Here is a 17,679-nt window from a genome sequence, read left to right on the forward strand (position 1 = left end):
ACTCAAGGGGGGATATATATATATATATATTAGTGAGATAGGGTCCCAGGTCACCTTGAAAGGACGCTATGTGCCCGGCAGGTGAAGGCAAAGCCGACTACTGAGCTGCAGTCTTCCAACAAAACAGTATGGGGAAAGGACTAATTATACACACCTGAATCAAGTTTTGTAATTAGCTGAGACCCATATAATGGCAGAGGATTCTGGTGGGGAGAGAGAGATGACTGGAAAAGGTGTGATATCGACTGGTAAAGGTAAGATCTGTAATTTATGCTTATGTCAAGAGTGGTGGTTAATTTGACGGATATTAGTCCACAACTTCCTCCACTCTATCTTCTTTTTTGGTCCATCCACCTCAATTTTAGTTCCCTTACAAGGAAGTTTCTTTTTTTAACCCTTGTGCTGCCTTCGGGTCACATGACCCAAAGGTTCATAACGAACCATCGTTGTGTTTGCCCAATTTTACCCAATACAAAAACAAATTTAAAAAAAAATATTTTAACCTTTGCAATGTGGGGGGTCTGAGACAGCCCAACGGTTAAAAGAAAATGCTTTACTTTGTTTTTGTATGCGGTAAATTTGTCGCAATACGACGGTGGGTCACAATGACTGATGGGTCAGAATGACCCGAAGATAACACAAGGGTTAATTAACTGTGTAATTGTGTTCTCTCTTGCCATGAGTCCTGGGGAAATGACTGTTCTGTCACACGTTGGAAACTAAACATAGCTCAACTGTGAGATTCTGCCTGGACAGTAGATTTGTTCCCAACCGACCAACAACACAAACCCCAAATCCCCGTGACCCGTTTACACACTTCTTAGCTACCAGCTAATTGATTGTATGTAGTAGAACTATCTGGGAAGTGTACATTTCTGTTGTGTTTGGTACATTCATAGCAACTTTACAATGGAACTTTTGACATTGATTAATTTATTGTGACAACTGTTTGGAATTCCATCAAACTTTATTGATCTTCTTGGGATTGTCATGGATATAAATCTGTTAGCACTCCTATTATAGGTAAACCTTTATTGAGTTAAGATGCAAGCATTATATTGAAAGAAGTCTTATTAAATCTTTTTGTTTTTGAAATTTTGTGTTGCCTTTTTCAGCTTTATTTATTTGAAAGAAAAATCAGGAAGAGACGGGGGTCGAGATGCAGGAAACTGCCCAGGCTGGAATCGAACCCGGGCGCCTCAGGTAAGGCCTTGGTGTATGCAGTACTTGCTCTTCCTCGTGAGACATCATGGAACTTTCTGAATGGTTTTTAGAGAATTACACAGCCTGGACCAGGGGGAGGTGGCCTGTTGTTCCTTTTGAAGGCCTCGATTTCCATCCTCATCAAGTCAGCCTTCTGCTTGTGACCCTGCTCCAGAAGATCCTTCTGCTCCTTCAGCTTGCGATCTAGAGCCATGTTGAACTCCTCCTGCTGTTGCCTAAACTCCTCCTTCATTTTCTGCTCCATCTTCTTCATCTTCTCCTCCTGGCTCCTGCGATCGTCCTCCATTTTGCGCTCCATCTCTTCATATTTCTTCTCCGCAGCTTTCTTCTCCTGCTCCAGCAAAGCAGCTTTCTCCTTCTCCTCTGGTGGAATCCAGAAAGAAAACATTTACGTTGACCATCGCAGTTAAAGTAGGCTAAAGAACACAGCATAAAATGATACGCTGAAACATACATTTTCCTCACATCATTCCCGATGAACATCTCATTGGAAGACAGTTCCTATGCAGGCTAGTTTCAGATTGATAATTCAACTTTGGTTTGGAAAGTTTCTTGTTGTGGCTCCAAACTCAGTGGCAAAGGTCTTACCATGGATCTTCTTCTCACTGTCAGTAAGTTTCTGGTCAGCTTGTAAGATGGAGTTGGACTCAACACTCTTCTCCTTCAGGAACCGCTCCAGAACCTCCTCAGCCTGCAGAAACCAGACATGAGCATGCTGCTTTAACCATCATTTAGATATCTGAGTAGATCCCATGATAAACGGTGATTAGGTCAAGTTCCTATGAAGCATATCACAAAGGAGAGTTTAAGGTATCGCTTTTTCAAATTTTCCACACAGGGATACACATTCTTACCCGGATTCCTTTGTTGGGTGTGGAACGATACAATGCCACCAAGTTGTCGTGGAGATCACAGTAAAGCTGGTAGCCACCGGGTTTGGCAAAGAACCCGTCCTGGATCTTCTGTGAGACCGGAGTGGAGAGATCCCTCAGCAGATCCTGACACTTCTTCTCTGAGGCTTCTTCATTTTGGGTTAGAAGTTCCTCATAGTGCTTTTTAATACCATTCTGGAAAATGTCAGATGAGCAACATTTTGAAAAACAGATTATGTTCTATGGCTGTAAATTCTCGATGCTGGTGTCATCTGTCTAGAGCGTCAAATGTGCACCAATCAAACTCTTACCCCCAGGGTTTTCAAGTATTCCCCATTTTCATCTTTGAAGGAACGGTTCATGAACTCTTGGGTGGCCTGCTGGTCAGCACGTTGGTGTTGATCTGACATCTGGTCCATGTCCACTGGGAACCGGGTCTTCAGCGGCTCCATGCAGCTCTGGTACAGCTTCAGCCCCTCCTCCACCGCTGCCTGGTTCTCTATCTGGGCCACGGCCAGCACCACGTTCTCCAGACAGGGAACTCCGCCCTGGGAGATGGTCTCCACATACATTTTGACCAAGTGGCCAAGCACTGCAAGCATTGACCGATATTTCAGACTGACTGATTCCCATAGGCAAATCAGTGAGAATTAATCAAGAAACGTGTATTGCATTAATTGTCTTAGAGTAGCTCAATTCATTGAATTTTCTATTGACTATGTATGTTGTGCTGTAGTAGCTAGCTTATCTGACTTACTTCTACCAGTAACTTCTACGCCCCCTTTGACAGTTTTCACGCGGCTCATCTTAAAAATGTAGTTGCAGAAAGTGTCTGTGGTCTCCCTGAAGCCTTGGCAGAGTTCCTTCTCATCTATGGACTCCAGTCGGGACATGTTTGCAGAGGAAGTAGGGATCGGGAACACAAAGCACTTGCGTGTGGGGAAGTAATTGCGGATGCACTCTCGCGGGAGGTTGTAGTTCATGGTCTTCTTGTCCTTACCTGTGAAGTTGGGTAACCAGCATGTTAACATGATTAAAATAAATGATATACAGCACTTGGCAAAGGTACTCAACAACAATATGACATATCACCTCAACCCGTAATGAATACCTTTCTTGAGTTCTAGAGAGTGCTCCAGATACCCGTCCGCAGTCACCTCTTTACCATCAATTTTGAGGTCCAGAGTGAAATCTCTGACAGCCCAGACAAAGTTAGGAAAGAACTGGACAAACTGGGCATCCCCCCCCTCCTCCTCTTCCTCCTCACTGGATGAAGCATGGCTAGGGGACTTCACCTTGATTCTCTCTGACAGCTCAGTCACATATCTGGCATCTGGATAAGGATAAGAACAGGGAATAATGATAGGCGATGTTTTAAAATATCTACACTAGTTTACACTAGTTCCCCCATGTCAGCCGTGGATCTTAGTTTCAGTTTCGGTCTGACTTGGTTTGATCATGAGACACAGGGAGCAGACACACATTCCAGACTGTCAAGGACATTGGGCACAAGAAATTCTCTTTCAGACGAAAATCCCCTTCCTCTTCATCAAACCAACCACCCAAGGGAGTTTCCAAAGCAGACCAGGGATATCATGTTTATAAGCTGGAAGGATACTGGAGGTTCTCCACAGCCTGGTTGTCTATGGTCCCTCGACTGTTATAGACCAGAGTGCTGCTGAGCAGAATAGCCAGGGAGAAAATCCAGGCATCATTCTTGGAATCTCCCTGAGACAAAAATGCATTCAGTATTGGAGCACCACATAGTGGCCTGTCAATGGATTTATTTTTATTTTTTATAAACTGTTGCACGGTGGTTCAGTCATTGTAACACATTGTCTAATGTAGGGATGACAAGAAAGAAGAAACTGTAAATTTTCCCCCTCACCTTCTCTACGTCCCCTAGTCCCTCTGTGTCCAGCAGCACCAGAGTGTGGTCAGCTTGTTTAGGATGAGGCACACACCACATCCAGATGCCCTTAGTCTTGGACTGTATGGTGGATCCCAGGGCAAATCCTGAAATTACAATACTTAGAAAATAAAATATGCGGGGCCGTGTAGGACTTCAATACATTATCTCATATTTTACTTTAAATTTTTATTACCGGGTCACCACGACTTACTCACCGTCGTTCCTGCCAGCCAGCTTGTTCATGAGGTAAGACTTGCCTGTGCGGTACAACCCGACCACCGCCACTACGACGACACGCTGACGGATCTTCATAAGGTGGTTGATGGCATCTGGGACAGGTCGAAGCACACCATCCACGTTGTCGATCAGGCACATTGGTGAATCCATTGCTTAAATATAGATTCGAACAGGATTCGGTCCGTAATGGTGGTTTGTTCACTAGAGAAAAAAAAAGAAGTCTAATCAAAAAGACAAATATGGGCTTGGTTAATCACACGTTAGTTTGATAACTTTTCCTCCAGGCAACTCAATGTGGTCGTAGACTTCTTCTAAAACGTCTGTTTTTTGAAGTTATGCGCAACAAAATGTTCTTCCACCGTATTTTGGAACGCTGATGTAACGGAAGCACGGAAACTCCCGTGCCTTTGTAAACACTTTCACTTTTGAAAATAATGCAGTAGTACTGCATTTGTTTCAAATTTATTTTGGGGAGTTCGAAGTTCATTGTTTTACTGCACTGTTTTGGGGTCGTCACCTGACTTCTGTGCTTTCGATATGCTTTATTTGTTCGATGCTTTAGATGAAAGCGTACATAAATGAAATGCAACCACTTAAAACATTTAAGTGACTTAGGGCGCGCCTATTTAGTTACCTTTTAATATCAATGGACGTGTCTGTTTTGTAGATATCCTACTGTCATTATTGTTCAACCGAACTCCATACGCATAAACAATGATGGTCCACATAAAAATCGTTGTGATTCAGTCACTTGCTAATCCCAGTGTTGTGTTTTAGTTGCAAATGTAGGCTACATTGTTTACTAAACAGAACACACAAACGCAACAGGAAATCTGTAGGAATGTTTATATACGTTCAAAAGTACAATAGGTTTTACATTATTAAGGGTTCAATAAAAATGCTTAAAATGACGTGTCTACAGAAAGTGGTTGAACTACAGGTTGCAACTGAGATGCATTTGATCTTCCTATATCATATTTTTACCATCCCATATCTGCCTGTACTGTGGTAAACTAAATGCACTTCAATTATTTACAAATATATGAAAGTACCGTTAATTTATTATAAAAAATGATCAACCCAGGTTTCATCCTGTAACTGTGTACATCATGACATGCAGTTGTAGTTAAGAGTGTCACTGTGGCCACATACATCTTTGGATGTTGCTATTGGAAGTACACAGTACGTGTTTGGGTTTAACACCGCAGTGAGAGCTTCTTTCTGGGAAGGAGCCTCAACTCCTCCACTGAGATGGAAGCGAGTCGTCTCTTCCTCCCCTCCCTATGATGCCTCCACGACCAGGGTCTGAGGGTGTCTCCCCAGGACTCAATGGGGAGAGATCAGGGTTTAAACTTTAGGGCGAGCTGATCCAGGACTTCCAGCAGCTTCTCCTCGTCTGCGCTGGAGGACCTGGAGGAGGCCAGGGGAAGGTGCGTGGCGACGGGCTTGCGGTCTGCACCGTCGTGGAAGGAGGAAACAAATGTGAGAATTTGAAGGGGAATGACAATGTGTAGTGGGACATTTAAAGGAAAAAAATTAAAATCTTGACCAAGTGTATCGGATGATGTAAAATCACTCCATAAGCACACCCCCCCCCGAAAAAGAAATGTAAATATTGCTTTAGGAGGTGAGAAACTAACCCTGGAAGAACAGTCCACTGGGCTGCTTGGCTGCCGTGGGTGACACAGACAGCCACACTACGGTGTCTGCCCCCATCGCCTCCGTCCGCAGCTTGTTCTTCATCTTGGCGTGGAAGTCAGGCATGGACAACTGGACGGCTATGGAAGAACACACACAATCTTAAAACTGAACCTGTCACTTCCTGAATAGATGAAATCGACAAAGCAAGACCTGTGTCAAATACAATACTGCTGAAAGTGTGGTATTGACTAAGTGCCATTGCAGGTTTAACCCTTGTGTTATCTTCGAGTCATTCTGACCCATCAGTCATTGTGACCCACCGTTGTATTGCGACAACTTTACCGCATACAAAAACAAAGTGAAGCATTTTCTTTTAACCGTTGGGCTGTCTCAGACCCCCCACATTGCGAAGGTTAAAAGAAAAAAAATTGTTTTTGTATTGGGTAAAATTGGGTAAACACAACGATGGTTCGTTATGAACCTTTGGGTCATGTGACCCGAAGGCAGCACAAGGGTTAAATAAATACGAACTCTTAACACCTGTAAACCTTCCAAGCATGTATGTGACCCTGGAGTGTATTTGACTCAGTTGTGTGTTTGGCCCTACTCAGACCAGAGGCCCTACCTGGTGTGTCTGCCCAGCCAGGGTGCATAGATGAGAAGTGGATCTCTTTGTATTGGGAAGCCCATCTCTCCGTCAGAATCACCTGTTGTCTCTGTGACAACAACACAACAAACCACATCAACAGAACTCCTCTTCTTTTTTTTTTTTTTTTACAAATACGTTGTGTGTGAAATAACCCATGGACTCAGTAGGACTTTGTAAACGTTCCTCAGGTGCATTTTAGCGAGAGACCCAGGACGTGTGCTTACTTTGTTCTGGGCGTAGACCATCGTGCCGTCAAACGTCCCCTTCTCAGACTGCAGGTCCTCCACGGTCATCTTCTGCACCAGCATGCCTCCTGAAGACACTGTGACCTGCATGGAGACAACCACCAAATCAAACTTTATTGATATAGCGCATTTCAGCAACACGATGCGCTTCACAGAAGGGAGAGGGGGGGGGGGGGGGGGAATACAAACACTAGACTACACTCTGAAACAGACTGCCTTTTGTTGACTGATACCGTTGTGCAGTCTTTTGGTGTGTTTATCAGCAGCGGCCACAAGGGGGCCCTGTAAGCAGCACCCAAGCCTATTAATCCCAAGCTTTCAAGATGAACCAACAGATGACCTTCTTCTGGTAAGACGCAGCAGACCAAGGCAGGGAGCACAAAGCGAAGGAGACCAACGACACCTTGGTACAAATGTTGCTGCATCACCGTGCGGCCATGCTCAATGTCAAGTAAGAGTTTGGAGAACTAGGTGAAACATGACTTACCACACGGGAGTCTCCGGCCTGTTTCAGGGTTGGTATCAGAGCCATGGTGAGGATGTATGTTCCTAGAGGTGAGGAGAGATGCATTGAGGAGAGATGCACAAGATGAGATTGCTCTTAAATGTTGCTAGTAATGTCGGGATTGTGTACTCTTTTTAACAGAACTGTTGCAAATATGATACTAGTAATACAGGATATGAGTGTTGACGATGTATGTGCTGATAGCATAGTTATACAAGCTAATACTGTACAAGATTATAGACATGTTGTGAAGTTTGGAATGCAAATGTTTTTCAGTCCATACCGAGTGTATTTGTGGCAAAGTTTTTCTCAATCCCTTCCTCTGTCAGTTCTCTCTGGTTCACCATACAGCCAGCATTGTTGATCTGGAAGAGAAAACCAGAGAAGAAAATTGCGATTTTTGATTAAAGTTAACCCTCGGTTTAGTCAAATTGATTTGTGTAGCCCTTTTTTACAAGCAATGCCAAAGAGATTTTAAGTGTTATTCGGTGGACAGAATGCTATTGGTGAGATTCTTGGCTTACCAGTACATTAACACTGTTGCTTTGAGAGAAGCTCTGCACAAACTCCCACACCTGTCTCGCGTTGGACATGTCCACGATGTGAACAAACACATTCTGGAAGGAGAACACAATGAGTAGTGAGAAACCGCCTTTTATAACTTTTTTTAGTTTTGTCCCTTAAAAATTGTCCAACTTCCATTAAATTGTAGTTCAGCTCAATGCCTTTCAGTATCTCACCCCCTTTTACGACTTGGTACCCTGTGTAATTAGCAGCCGTGGTCAGGTAAGCGCTTTACAGGTGATCCTTACCTGGTTTTTACTCTGCTCCACAATCTCATCTTTGGCAGTCTCTGCTCTCTCCTTGTTTCGACACACCAGGTGAACTGTCCCTCCTACAGACAGAAAAACAAAACAAGTGAATGTATGTTCTGTAACCCAGGGTGGGGGATGTTTACCCTATTTAGGCTATTCAATTATTCTACACGAGGTACAATTTCAAATAACTTGGGCTAGGTCTTTCGGCAACACTACTCCACCTCAACGCATCGTTATATAACACACAAGTGTATTTCGTTGGTTTTACTATCTGTGAACTTTTATGAGACAGACGTTAAGTGTCATAACTTGGTTAATCATTGGAATCACACACTAACAGCGATTATATATCACATGCCGTTGTTTTGTGTAGCCTATCACAAACCCATGGCGCTTGTGGTTGATGTGAGTCAGTTCTAGATGAATAGGACCAGTCTTATCTATGACACTGTACCTCTTTTGGCTATTTCATGTGCAGTCGCTTTCCCAATGCCACTGTTAGCTCCAGTGATCATGAAGGACCTTCCGCTCAGGTTCACTTCCAGATCCCCTGGGATAAAATGCTTTGCTGCAGCTTCATATCCACTTCTGGAGAACACAATAATTAAATCCACAAATCAGGCCGTCATGTAGGTTATAGACCACATTGGTTAACAGTTTTTTTTAATGACAAGTTTAAAAACGTTAGGACAAGCAAGAGTACTGACGTATAGGGTCACGCCAAATTAACATTTATTTTGTAACACACTTGTCAAGACACCCGCAAACTCAAATTCATAATGTTTACGGCGAACAGTATTTGGAGACAGTGATATACAGATTCAAGCAAACTGAATTAGTAAGAGGGCAACAGATTACGGATAAGCAACTGTAACTTGACGAAATTACTTACTTGGTATATTCCTGAAGTCCTTTGACAAACCAAACGGCATTTCTGTAGAACGACATATCTGACGTATGATATAAATGGTGTTGCTAATCTTGTTGTATTCGATTTTCATTCAGTAAGAGTTGCTAACATGCTTTGACAAGGACTACGCTGATCTGTGTACACCACTGTGTTGTGAAACGGACAAGCCCATTTTCGTCTTTCATAAGAATGACTGGTCGGTTACGTAGCGATGGGTGGGGCTACATGAACATAGCATGCAAGCTAACTAAGCTAGCTACTGTACAATAGCTAACCTTAATGTTTTCCAAATATTTCTGGCTCTTATATTAGCAAATCATGCAGATAATATATTTAGGACGTAAATTGGTAAATCCTAATCAGATGTATAGCACTAGCCTTGAGCATAAACCAAGCTAGTAGGACAGCTATCCTATTCCTCCTATCTAGCAAGCATATACGTAGTCCCAGCTGTCTAGATTAGCAAAATGCATATACTGTAGCTTGCCTTTAGATTTTATTTCATTAATGTATCTGTCCATTCAATATAATAAACAACCATATTATTATTATTATATATAAAGACTTTCTCTAAATATAGTGATACCTACACGTACTCATTTCTTTAAAACATCTATTTCAGTCGCATTATTTCAGTTGTCAGGATGGCCGAGTGGTCTAAGGCGCCAGACTCAAGGTTGTACCTTCCATACCAATGGGGTTTCTGGTCTCCGAATGGAGGCGTGGGTTCAAATCCCACTTCTGACAGATAATTTTGGTGCTCTAAATGTTTAATGAAAACAACTTGGTTTTAAATCAGAATGTAAATTTTAAAACACGCAGCCATTTTCTGTTTAGTAAATGCACCGTTTTGAAGTAGTGCGAATTTTGGATATCACCCGCTTCAAACAGGTTCTGCTAAAAATAGCGTAGCTTACTACACACAACTGAACATTATAGAAACTAGTTTACAAATTCATTTTAAAACCTGTTAGTACCGGTTCATATCATTTAAATAGAGTCTTAATGCTCAGATGATACAGTTGTCAGGATGGCCGAGCGGTCTAAGGCGCCAGACTCAAGGTGTAATATCCTTCCCAGTGCAGGGCATTCTGGTCTCCGAATGGAGGCGTGGGTTCGAATCCCACTTCTGACAATGTTTTTAGACCGAACCGAAATTTTATTGCTCTTGTTCATATGCAATTGTTTAAGTTACGCTGTTATGGATATTCGACTAGCCTACTTGAGTTACTTGTTAACACATTATATAAACTAATGTACATTTTCATTTGTTGTGAATAAGGCGTTGGGTGCATTATTTTCATAACGTAAAATATTAGTTGATCAGGTTTAGGTTATTTATTATTTTACATGAACAATGCAGCGATATACTAATACAATATTTACGTGATTATTCGAATAATCGTGAAAACATTTTACCAGATAGTTTTATTTTACAACTGTGGTGTGGGAATGCACAGCATTTTATTAACAGAATACTTTGTATTCAGATGGAATTTGCAAACGCACTTGTAATTAAACAGATTTATTTTGTTTCATAAGAACACTAAAATGCAAAAACATGTAAAACAGATATTTAAGAAGAAAAATATGTACACTTAGAACATTTCTGTAGATCATTTATTTAGATTAGGTTATATAGTAAACTAAGTAAGTTGTCTAAATAGTAAAGAATGCTATGTACAGGATTTGGTATTGGAGTCGAGATTTAGAATTTATGTTTGTTGGAACAACCATGAATGTCACGATTAGACAAGACAAGCGCACAAACTCGCATAAATTATATTCAGGATTTGGTGTCCAGTCGTTGTAGTCTCAATTTGATCCGAAGACATTTGGGGCACTCCTCATCTCTGAAACAGGAGTTGTGAAAGCAGCTCTTGCAAACTAACAAAGAAAGATATAAATCGATGTATTCAACAGTATTTATACACACCAACAACTGTCACATACTTGTGGGTCTCTGGTAGAATCTTTACCTTGACAGCGCGTGCATATCCCGCGCTGGAAGGGGAAGATAACGTCTTTCTGCTTGCAGAACTCACAGATGAAGCCTTTAGCTAGACAAAGCTGAGGTAAAACAGGAATGTTTAAAGTTTTTCCCGCCATGGTTATCTCAACAGACCGACCAATGAGAGCAGCACTTCTTACAAGTCAGTTGCATGACCCACATACCTGGCCTACAACTGAAGGGATGTAGGTTTGATTACACTTTTTGAACGCATCTTCGATTATATATATATATATTTATTTATTTTTTTCTAAAGGTGTCACACCCACATATGAAAACAAACCGACATCTTTGCTCCACTGTGATTGGCTAACCTGACAGCTCCCCACATGGGCGGAGGCTGAGCGCAGCACCTCCTTGGCCAACGGAAGCAGGTGACCCCGTTTGACCTCCACAAGGTCGTCCATGGAGAACAGGTGTGGCCTCTGCGTCAGGTGATCAGGAAGCTGCTTGAATTCCTTCAGGACCCTGAGAATGTTTCCAGAAATACCACGTAGTGTTGTATTACAAGCATCTGACTGTATGTCCACAGGCTACACCTGAGAGAATACTGTTAAGCGTAAGGGTGTGTGTGTGTGGATGGAATATGAAAAGGAAAAGAGAGAGACGGTTGTAATGTGTCTTTACCCTTCTGATAATCTGCACTTCTTAAGCAGCCTCTTAATGCCCAGCAGCTGTTCCTGGAGCTCCTTATGAGACACAAGTGTTGATGAGATCAGAATGTGTGTATTTGATTAGATCAGAATTTGTGTGTGTGTGTGTGTATGTGAATGTGTATGATGATATCGGTATGTGTGTGTGCGTGAGACTTCTGGGGCCCTGCGACATTCCCCAGCTCCCAAATTACGGAAGGCAACAGAAGACATCACCTCATCCTTCCTCCAGGGAATCTAAGATTCCTCGTCAAGGAACACACCTCGTGCTTTTAGTCTTCCGAAACGCGTTTTTCCCTTTCCCACAACACCCCCACACGGCCTCATGTGAGGGTATGTAACAGACGTAGCCACGCTCCGCCATCATAACAAGGTGTCATTCGCCACTCGCTGGGCTCGAACGCACAACCTCTGACTTGCCAAGCGCAACCACTACCAACTACGCAAAAGAAAAGTTAGCTCTTCTTTGACGCGGACGGCCTCTTACATATCAGAGGAGTGAGTTTCACGGTTCTCACTCCGTTACACTCGTCTCTCAGAGGAACTCACCCTGAACCTGTCCAGGTCTCGCACTCGACCGTAGAGACTCGTGCCGACGCAGGTGAGGTCGAACAGAGGCTGGTGCCACACAGAGTCCAGCAGCTGCTTAGAGAAGTCACTCACAGCGTACTTGCCGAAGTCCCACTGGGTCAGGACCCGACTCGGTATCACAGACTCCGCCCCTCCGTGGCAGCAGTCACAGAAATACTTGCCCAGGTATTCACAATAACGCAGCTTCTTCATGTATCCTAAACGGCAGAGAGAAGACGAGGAGAAGGTCGTAGGTTTCATTACACACGATGTATCAGTCAACATCAAGATATATCAAGTCTATTCATCAGACCCCACACAGGAAGTAGGCTTCAGTTTCTTCCCTCCGGAGGTGAACAGTACTTACTGGGTTCTATCTCCGTCCCACAACCAGCGCAGAGGAAGTGCTGCGTGGCAACCACCTCACTGCGCCTGGCGACAAGGAAGGCCGACATAAGACGACAACACGCGTGTAACATGGAAGCATCATGTGGAAAACGTCTGTAGCTAGCTATGTTAGCTTGCATGCTATGTTAGCTTGTGTCGTGGTTTCTTGATTATTGGGCAGGGTGGCAGACGTCTAGGTGGTAGTCAGATGAGAGGTGGTAGGCCCAAGAAAAGTACTGAGATTTACCGTCTGCTGGCACTTACCGGCTGTATCAGTCTCAGTACTCCTCTTGGGCCTACCACCTCTCCTCTGACGACACTTGCATGCTATTTTCACGTAGCCCCACTTCCATCACGATGCAACCGACCAGTCAAATGTATATCCTTCTGCAACATCCTCAGCTCTTTTAGTTATACACACACAGAAACAGTCTACCTGTGAGAGGACAGTACAGTGACGATGATCTGGAAGCGTGGAGGCTCCCAGCTCAGGGATCCCCTCATCCTGGTCCTCTGTCTGATCTCCTCACTCAGGCTAACGTTAGCATCGTTCACCACAGGAGCTGTCCCTGGGAGCTGGGGACAGAGGCTAACGTTAGCATCGTTCACCACAGGAGCTGGGGGGCAGAGGTCACAGACCAGGGTTCCACTGGAGTCATACCCCAGCAGTCCTCCCCTTAATTCTGTTTATGACAATTTTTTTAAATAAGACTTGCCAGAGCGCTCCCGTTTTATGTGAAATCTATAAGCAAAATGTTCACATTGGGGATTTCAACTATAGTTCAGTAGTAAAGCATTTGACTTTAAATCAACAAGTTAAAATCACAAATTTGCTTCAATTTGGATGAAAGCGTGTTCTGAATCCACAATTTCATAAAAATGATCTGAGTAATTTCCATTCTGACTCGTGTGGTTGAGTTTCGGTAGATATGAGGACTTAACCTGGGATCCTACTGTGTGTAGCAAGCTGTGTGTCTCCATTTCATGAGAGGTGTAGCAATGTCTGCACATTGCACAGATTCCTATCTGTGCAATGTAATACCATGTCACAGTAAAACACTGAGTCAAAGTCTAACTTGACGTGAGAACGTTTGACTGCAGGCCAGGTCAAGAGGTCACAGGTTCAACCCCCTCCCCGCCCCCCCCAGTCGTAACCATGGCGATTCTCACTTCCTGGAGGGACGTCCTAAGGCTCTGTCGGCCCCGCCTCAATCCCTGGGATGGAAACCATAGGCGCCTGAACTCCAACACAAGCTGCTGGGCCAAACACTCCGCAGAGCAATGCATCATGGGAGATTGGAGCCTCTGCCTGTGTGGGGCGGTTTGGATCAGAAAGATTTAATTTCTGGGAGATTAGATGTTTTTGTTGTGTTTTTCTCACCTTTTGAAACACTTCTGAAAGCGTGAACCTCTACTTATTGGTCGCAGTTCAATCTCACTGTCTGCAATTCAAAACGAGTATATTCAGGTATCTCCTCAATTACACATGTCTTCTTAAAAGTTTCAGTGTATGTTCACTGAACTGTCTGTCTTGCCAGCTCAAGACATTAAATTTCCGTCGCACGTTAAATGTATATTTATATTTACCTAAATTGTCAACTGCCATGTTCTCACCACCTTCAAAACCACTGTCCACGGAAACCCCAGACAGTGTCTTGGCCTGATGTGAGTCAGGTTTGGGCTCGGTCTTCTCTCCTCGGTCCTGGGTGTGTTCTGACCCAGCGCTCCCCTGACTCAGGCTGAGGGTCCACTTCACTGCCTCCAGCACCTCCAGAACCAGGTCCACCACCACAAAGTGAGCATTCTCCTGCACACACATTAACACACACACACATACACACGCCAGACGCAACTTAACACACAAGAAACACCAGACTCAATAATCCATTGAACAAACAGGATAACAGTAAAATCTTGTTATCTCTCCTAAACGAGCCTAAGATAATGATAAATGAAATCCTCTCACACCTGTTCCAGGTTACAGCTGGTCTTGTATAGCTCAGCGTGGCAGGGGGTTGTATCACTTGACCTCTTACTCTTGTCATTGGGCACTGAACCGAACAAAAACAGACACACAGATGTTGACATCAGAGAACTGAGGGAAGGTATCCACGTGGAGACAACAGCACACTCCACACAGATGAGATACTGATAACGATTGATGACAGAAACTATTGATCACTTGGCAACGATTGATGACAGAAACTATCGATAACTGTTGATAACCACTGATGACAGAAACAGGAAGGGCACCTCTTTTTGCGAGCGCATCAGAGCTCCAGCGCAGCCTTCTCCCCTCCCCGCCGTGGCCACGCCCACCCAGGTGCCCCCGCAGGGGCAGCCCGCTGGTCAGGAGACGGTTCAGGCTGGCCGAAACCCCCTGCTGCTCCTGGGGCTGCTCATGGGGCTCAGGCGCTGGACGTGGGCAGGGGGCCGTCCCCACCTCAGCCGGTCCAAACAGCCCCTCAGGACCCAGCGTCAGGGCCTCGCCTTGACCCAGGGAAGGTGCTGCGGTTGGGGGAGACGGGGATAGAGATGTCCCCTCGATGCCTCCGTGCCAGGACAGGGACTTCTTCCTGCTTCTGGAGATGACAGGACTGCTTCGAGGGAGGAAGACCTGGCCGTCCTCTGGGGGCTGAAAAGACGAGTTCTGGTGTCTCGATCCGCCTTGGAAGCTCTCGTCCCTCGAGGTCTCTCCTGCATCGTCATCTTTACTGTTATGAGGAGCAGTGCTTCGTATCTGACTGTGGGCGTGTCTGATTGTGGGCGTGTCTGACTGTGGGCGTGTCTGACTGTGGGCGTTTCTGACTGGATCTATGTTTTCCTCAGGGGGCTCTGGATTGGAGTCTGGAACCGGAAGGGTTCTGCAGGGTGAGACGTGCACCAGTCGGGAGGGGACTGAGGGTTGCTGGGATAGCATTGGAGTTTGGGGTCCTCCAGAAGGCTTCAGGGAAGGTAGATCCCTGATTGGATGAGCGTCAATCGATGGGCAAGTCTGAGACATTGTCGATAGTTGTGTAAACTCTGTTGTGATGAGATCGAAGGAAACATAGAAGCGTGTGAAAGATGTGAGAGGAAGGTCACAGGGAGAGAGGTTTGGAACCGAGAAAACTGTGAAATCACTTAAAACAGCAAATACTAAAAACATTTATGAGGCTGTTGATTGCCAGAAAAGCCCAGTGTTTAGCTCAGTGGTTAGAGCATTTTACAATAGATCAAGAGGTCAAAGGTTCACATCCCTCCCGTGCTGTCTCTTCCTCTGGACCCTGCTAGGTGAACACATTCTTATTAGTGAAGCATATCTGATGCTGTTACAGTAATACCAGGGTTAGGGTGAACAGGTTTGATTTCCTGGATCAAAACATATCCTAGCTATCTCTCTTTATGTTATATGAGCCTTGTGAACCAGCAGTAAATGAAAGAAGAGTGTAATGGAAGTTTTCAGCTGTGTACAAGGAACATTTTCAGCAAATATTTGACAGATTTAGAGTTAATCTCAACAGTTGGTTTGATTGATATACTAACTGACTCTTGGGTGAATACAGTTACAAATTATTGTTTTTACTAATAAACAAATCATTCTTCAGTTATTGGAATGAAGCTGGTAGACAATACAATAGTTTATTTTAAGCCTTTAGTCCATAAATCATGACCCAGCAGCACAGAGGTGGGTTCAATCTCAATCTTCATTTGTTGGTCGTAAAAAACAACAGCATCGACAACAACCAGCACAAGATAACCGTTTCATACATGCATTGAACATTCAAATCCACTTACCATTTTTGTGTGATCTCAAACTGTCCAGACACACGGTGTTCAAAGTTCGTGTGCCATCTGAAAGGAAATAGTTCTCAGTGGCATCGTCAGCTACTTGAGAAATGAGACGGTTGGAAAGTTTCTATACTTCCTGTATTTATTCCTCAGCTGTACATTCTGTGGTTAAACAGTGACCTTTCTAAACCAGATTAGATTAGCCTGACAGTGGGGCCTTCCAAGCAACTTATTAGATGACTTGATATTTACATGAATTCAAATTATATCAACACTTTTTTGAGATATTCATGTTCAAGTGCAGATCCTATATTTTTCTAAATACATTTCAACTTTGTAGTTTGGTTCTTTGTTTAACTCCTAATAAAGTTCTCCTGCACTGTTTGCAGTTACATGGTTGGCTTCATCCGGGCAGTAACTGGCATCACCTCGTCACCAGTGCTGCTGAGATCTCCTCCTTTACTGAAGGAACACAAACACCCTGACAGGCCGAATCCTCTGGGAATAATCTCCCTCCGTCTGAGGTCAGAACTGATGAGCTGTGTCTAGAAACTTGTGCAGTGGGAGAAATGCTTTGTTTGTCATGAAAGAAGCTCAACTCAGTCTGAAGCTAAAACCGTCACATCTTAAAGTGTCAGAAAACAGCTTGGAGGAAGGAAAGAGGAAGTATGATTTGAGATTAGAGAGTTAATTTTATTTTTATCGAGGGCTCTAAATATAATGGTGTCCGGAGTAAGACATTAATCCCTCTGAAAAGGGCATCAACTGAAGAGATAAATCAAGTAATGAATATGATTAAAATCTGTGTTGATTGACAAAACAGATGAATCACAGTTCTCATGTTTCTGCACTTAGCGATATGTGATGAACATGGATTGCCAGAGGAAAGAGGATACATGATGTCATATTGACACTGGGCCACTTCTCCTTAGTGTGTGTTGGATGTGTGTGTGTGTTGGATGTGTGTGTGTTGGCTGTGATTGTGTGTGTGTGATGGGTGTGTACTCTTAACTGGTGATCCGAATATCTGCTGAGGCTGGTTATGCAATAGGTTGACTCAGCACACACATTCTCAGTGAGGGACCTGTACCCCCCTCTCTCTCTCTCTCTCTCTCTCTCTCTCTCTCTCCCCCCTCCGTCTCTCTCTTCCGCTCTCTCTCCCTATCTCTTTCCCCTCACTCCCTAAATTTCTCTCTCGTACACACACAATGGCATATTTTTCTATATTGCAAACCCACCCTCTCTGCCTGTCTCTCACTATCAAACTGTAGGAT

The 17,679-nt window shown here is 43.9% G+C and overlaps 3 protein-coding genes and 2 non-coding genes across 6 annotated transcripts; 2 read left to right on the forward strand and 3 right to left on the reverse strand.

Annotated features, from left to right (window-relative positions):
- Positions 1 to 877: 877 nt before the first annotated feature.
- LOC136965300 (guanylate-binding protein 1-like) lies at positions 878 to 4,606 on the reverse strand. Its single transcript, XM_067259399.1, has 9 exons — positions 4,224 to 4,606; positions 3,985 to 4,112; positions 3,715 to 3,824; positions 3,208 to 3,422; positions 2,854 to 3,096; positions 2,408 to 2,688; positions 2,079 to 2,291; positions 1,813 to 1,915; positions 878 to 1,587 (listed from the first exon to the last, which is right to left on the reverse strand). The coding sequence occupies exons 1-9, from the start codon at positions 4,393 to 4,395 to the stop codon at positions 1,271 to 1,273; spliced, it is 1,782 nt and encodes a 593-aa protein (XP_067115500.1). The 5' UTR covers positions 4,396 to 4,606; the 3' UTR covers positions 878 to 1,270.
- A 479-nt stretch (positions 4,607 to 5,085) lies between these two features.
- Positions 5,086 to 9,270, reverse strand: dhrs12 (dehydrogenase/reductase (SDR family) member 12). Its single transcript, XM_067255633.1, has 10 exons — positions 8,996 to 9,270; positions 8,558 to 8,691; positions 8,098 to 8,180; positions 7,810 to 7,902; positions 7,569 to 7,650; positions 7,268 to 7,329; positions 6,760 to 6,864; positions 6,512 to 6,602; positions 5,886 to 6,023; positions 5,086 to 5,698 (listed from the first exon to the last, which is right to left on the reverse strand). The coding sequence occupies exons 1-10, from the start codon at positions 9,049 to 9,051 to the stop codon at positions 5,586 to 5,588; spliced, it is 957 nt and encodes a 318-aa protein (XP_067111734.1). The 5' UTR covers positions 9,052 to 9,270; the 3' UTR covers positions 5,086 to 5,585.
- A 381-nt stretch (positions 9,271 to 9,651) lies between these two features.
- On the forward strand, positions 9,652 to 9,760 carry trnal-caa (transfer RNA leucine (anticodon CAA)). Its single transcript has 2 exons — positions 9,652 to 9,689; positions 9,715 to 9,760. It is a non-coding gene; the product is annotated as a tRNA-Leu (tRNA).
- Positions 9,761 to 10,037: 277 nt separating this feature from the next.
- Positions 10,038 to 10,148, forward strand: trnal-caa (transfer RNA leucine (anticodon CAA)). Its single transcript has 2 exons — positions 10,038 to 10,075; positions 10,103 to 10,148. It is a non-coding gene; the product is annotated as a tRNA-Leu (tRNA).
- Positions 10,149 to 10,401: 253 nt separating this feature from the next.
- rubcnl (rubicon like autophagy enhancer) lies at positions 10,402 to 16,460 on the reverse strand. Of its 2 annotated transcripts, none has more exons than XM_067258819.1 (13): positions 16,412 to 16,460; positions 14,888 to 15,658; positions 14,603 to 14,685; positions 14,222 to 14,441; positions 14,016 to 14,076; positions 13,805 to 13,943; positions 13,071 to 13,210; positions 12,615 to 12,679; positions 12,227 to 12,465; positions 11,652 to 11,713; positions 11,339 to 11,492; positions 10,993 to 11,083; positions 10,402 to 10,866 (listed from the first exon to the last, which is right to left on the reverse strand). In XM_067258819.1, exons 2-13 carry the CDS (start codon positions 15,636 to 15,638, stop codon positions 10,829 to 10,831), a joined length of 2,043 nt encoding a protein of 680 aa, XP_067114920.1. In that variant the 5' UTR covers positions 15,639 to 15,658; positions 16,412 to 16,460; the 3' UTR covers positions 10,402 to 10,828. The 2 variants fall into 2 exon arrangements, with proteins under 2 accessions (XP_067114920.1, XP_067114913.1); XM_067258812.1 differs by having other exon boundaries at positions 10,402 to 10,900.
- Positions 16,461 to 17,679: the final 1,219 nt, after the last annotated feature.

The sequence above is a fragment of the Osmerus mordax genome, chromosome 2 (assembly GCF_038355195.1).
Source record: "Osmerus mordax isolate fOsmMor3 chromosome 2, fOsmMor3.pri, whole genome shotgun sequence".
Lineage (NCBI taxonomy): Eukaryota > Metazoa > Chordata > Actinopteri > Osmeriformes > Osmeridae > Osmerus > Osmerus mordax.

Bases quoted from the DNA above. Each gene is read 5' to 3' on its own strand.
- dhrs12 (XM_067255633.1), bottom strand. From the start codon at position 9,051: ATGTCGTTCTACAGAAATGCCGTTTGGTTTGTCAAAGGACTTCAGGAA. The intron at 8,181-8,557 runs GTACAGTGTCAT...TTCTGTCTGTAG, and splicing joins ACATGAAATAGCCAAAAGAG to GAGGGACAGTTCACCTGGTG. The intron at 7,330-7,568 runs GTATGGACTGAA...CCTCACCTCTAG, and splicing joins CTTTGCCACAAATACACTCG to GAACATACATCCTCACCATG.
- LOC136965300 (XM_067259399.1), bottom strand. From the start codon at position 4,395: ATGGATTCACCAATGTGCCTGATCGACAACGTGGATGGTGTGCTTCGA. The intron at 3,097-3,207 runs GTATTCATTACG...CCAACTTCACAG, and splicing joins CTCTCTAGAACTCAAGAAAG to GTAAGGACAAGAAGACCATG. The intron at 1,588-1,812 runs GTAAGACCTTTG...GGATTCCACCAG, and splicing joins CAGTGAGAAGAAGATCCATG to AGGAGAAGGAGAAAGCTGCT.
- rubcnl (XM_067258812.1), bottom strand. From the start codon at position 15,638: ATGTCTCAGACTTGCCCATCGATTGACGCTCATCCAATCAGGGATCTA. The intron at 14,442-14,602 runs GTGTGAGAGGAT...ATGTGTGTGCAG, and splicing joins CCAGCTGTAACCTGGAACAG to GAGAATGCTCACTTTGTGGT. The intron at 11,714-12,226 runs GTGAGTTCCTCT...GTGTCTCATAAG, and splicing joins GAGACCTGGACAGGTTCAGG to GAGCTCCAGGAACAGCTGCT.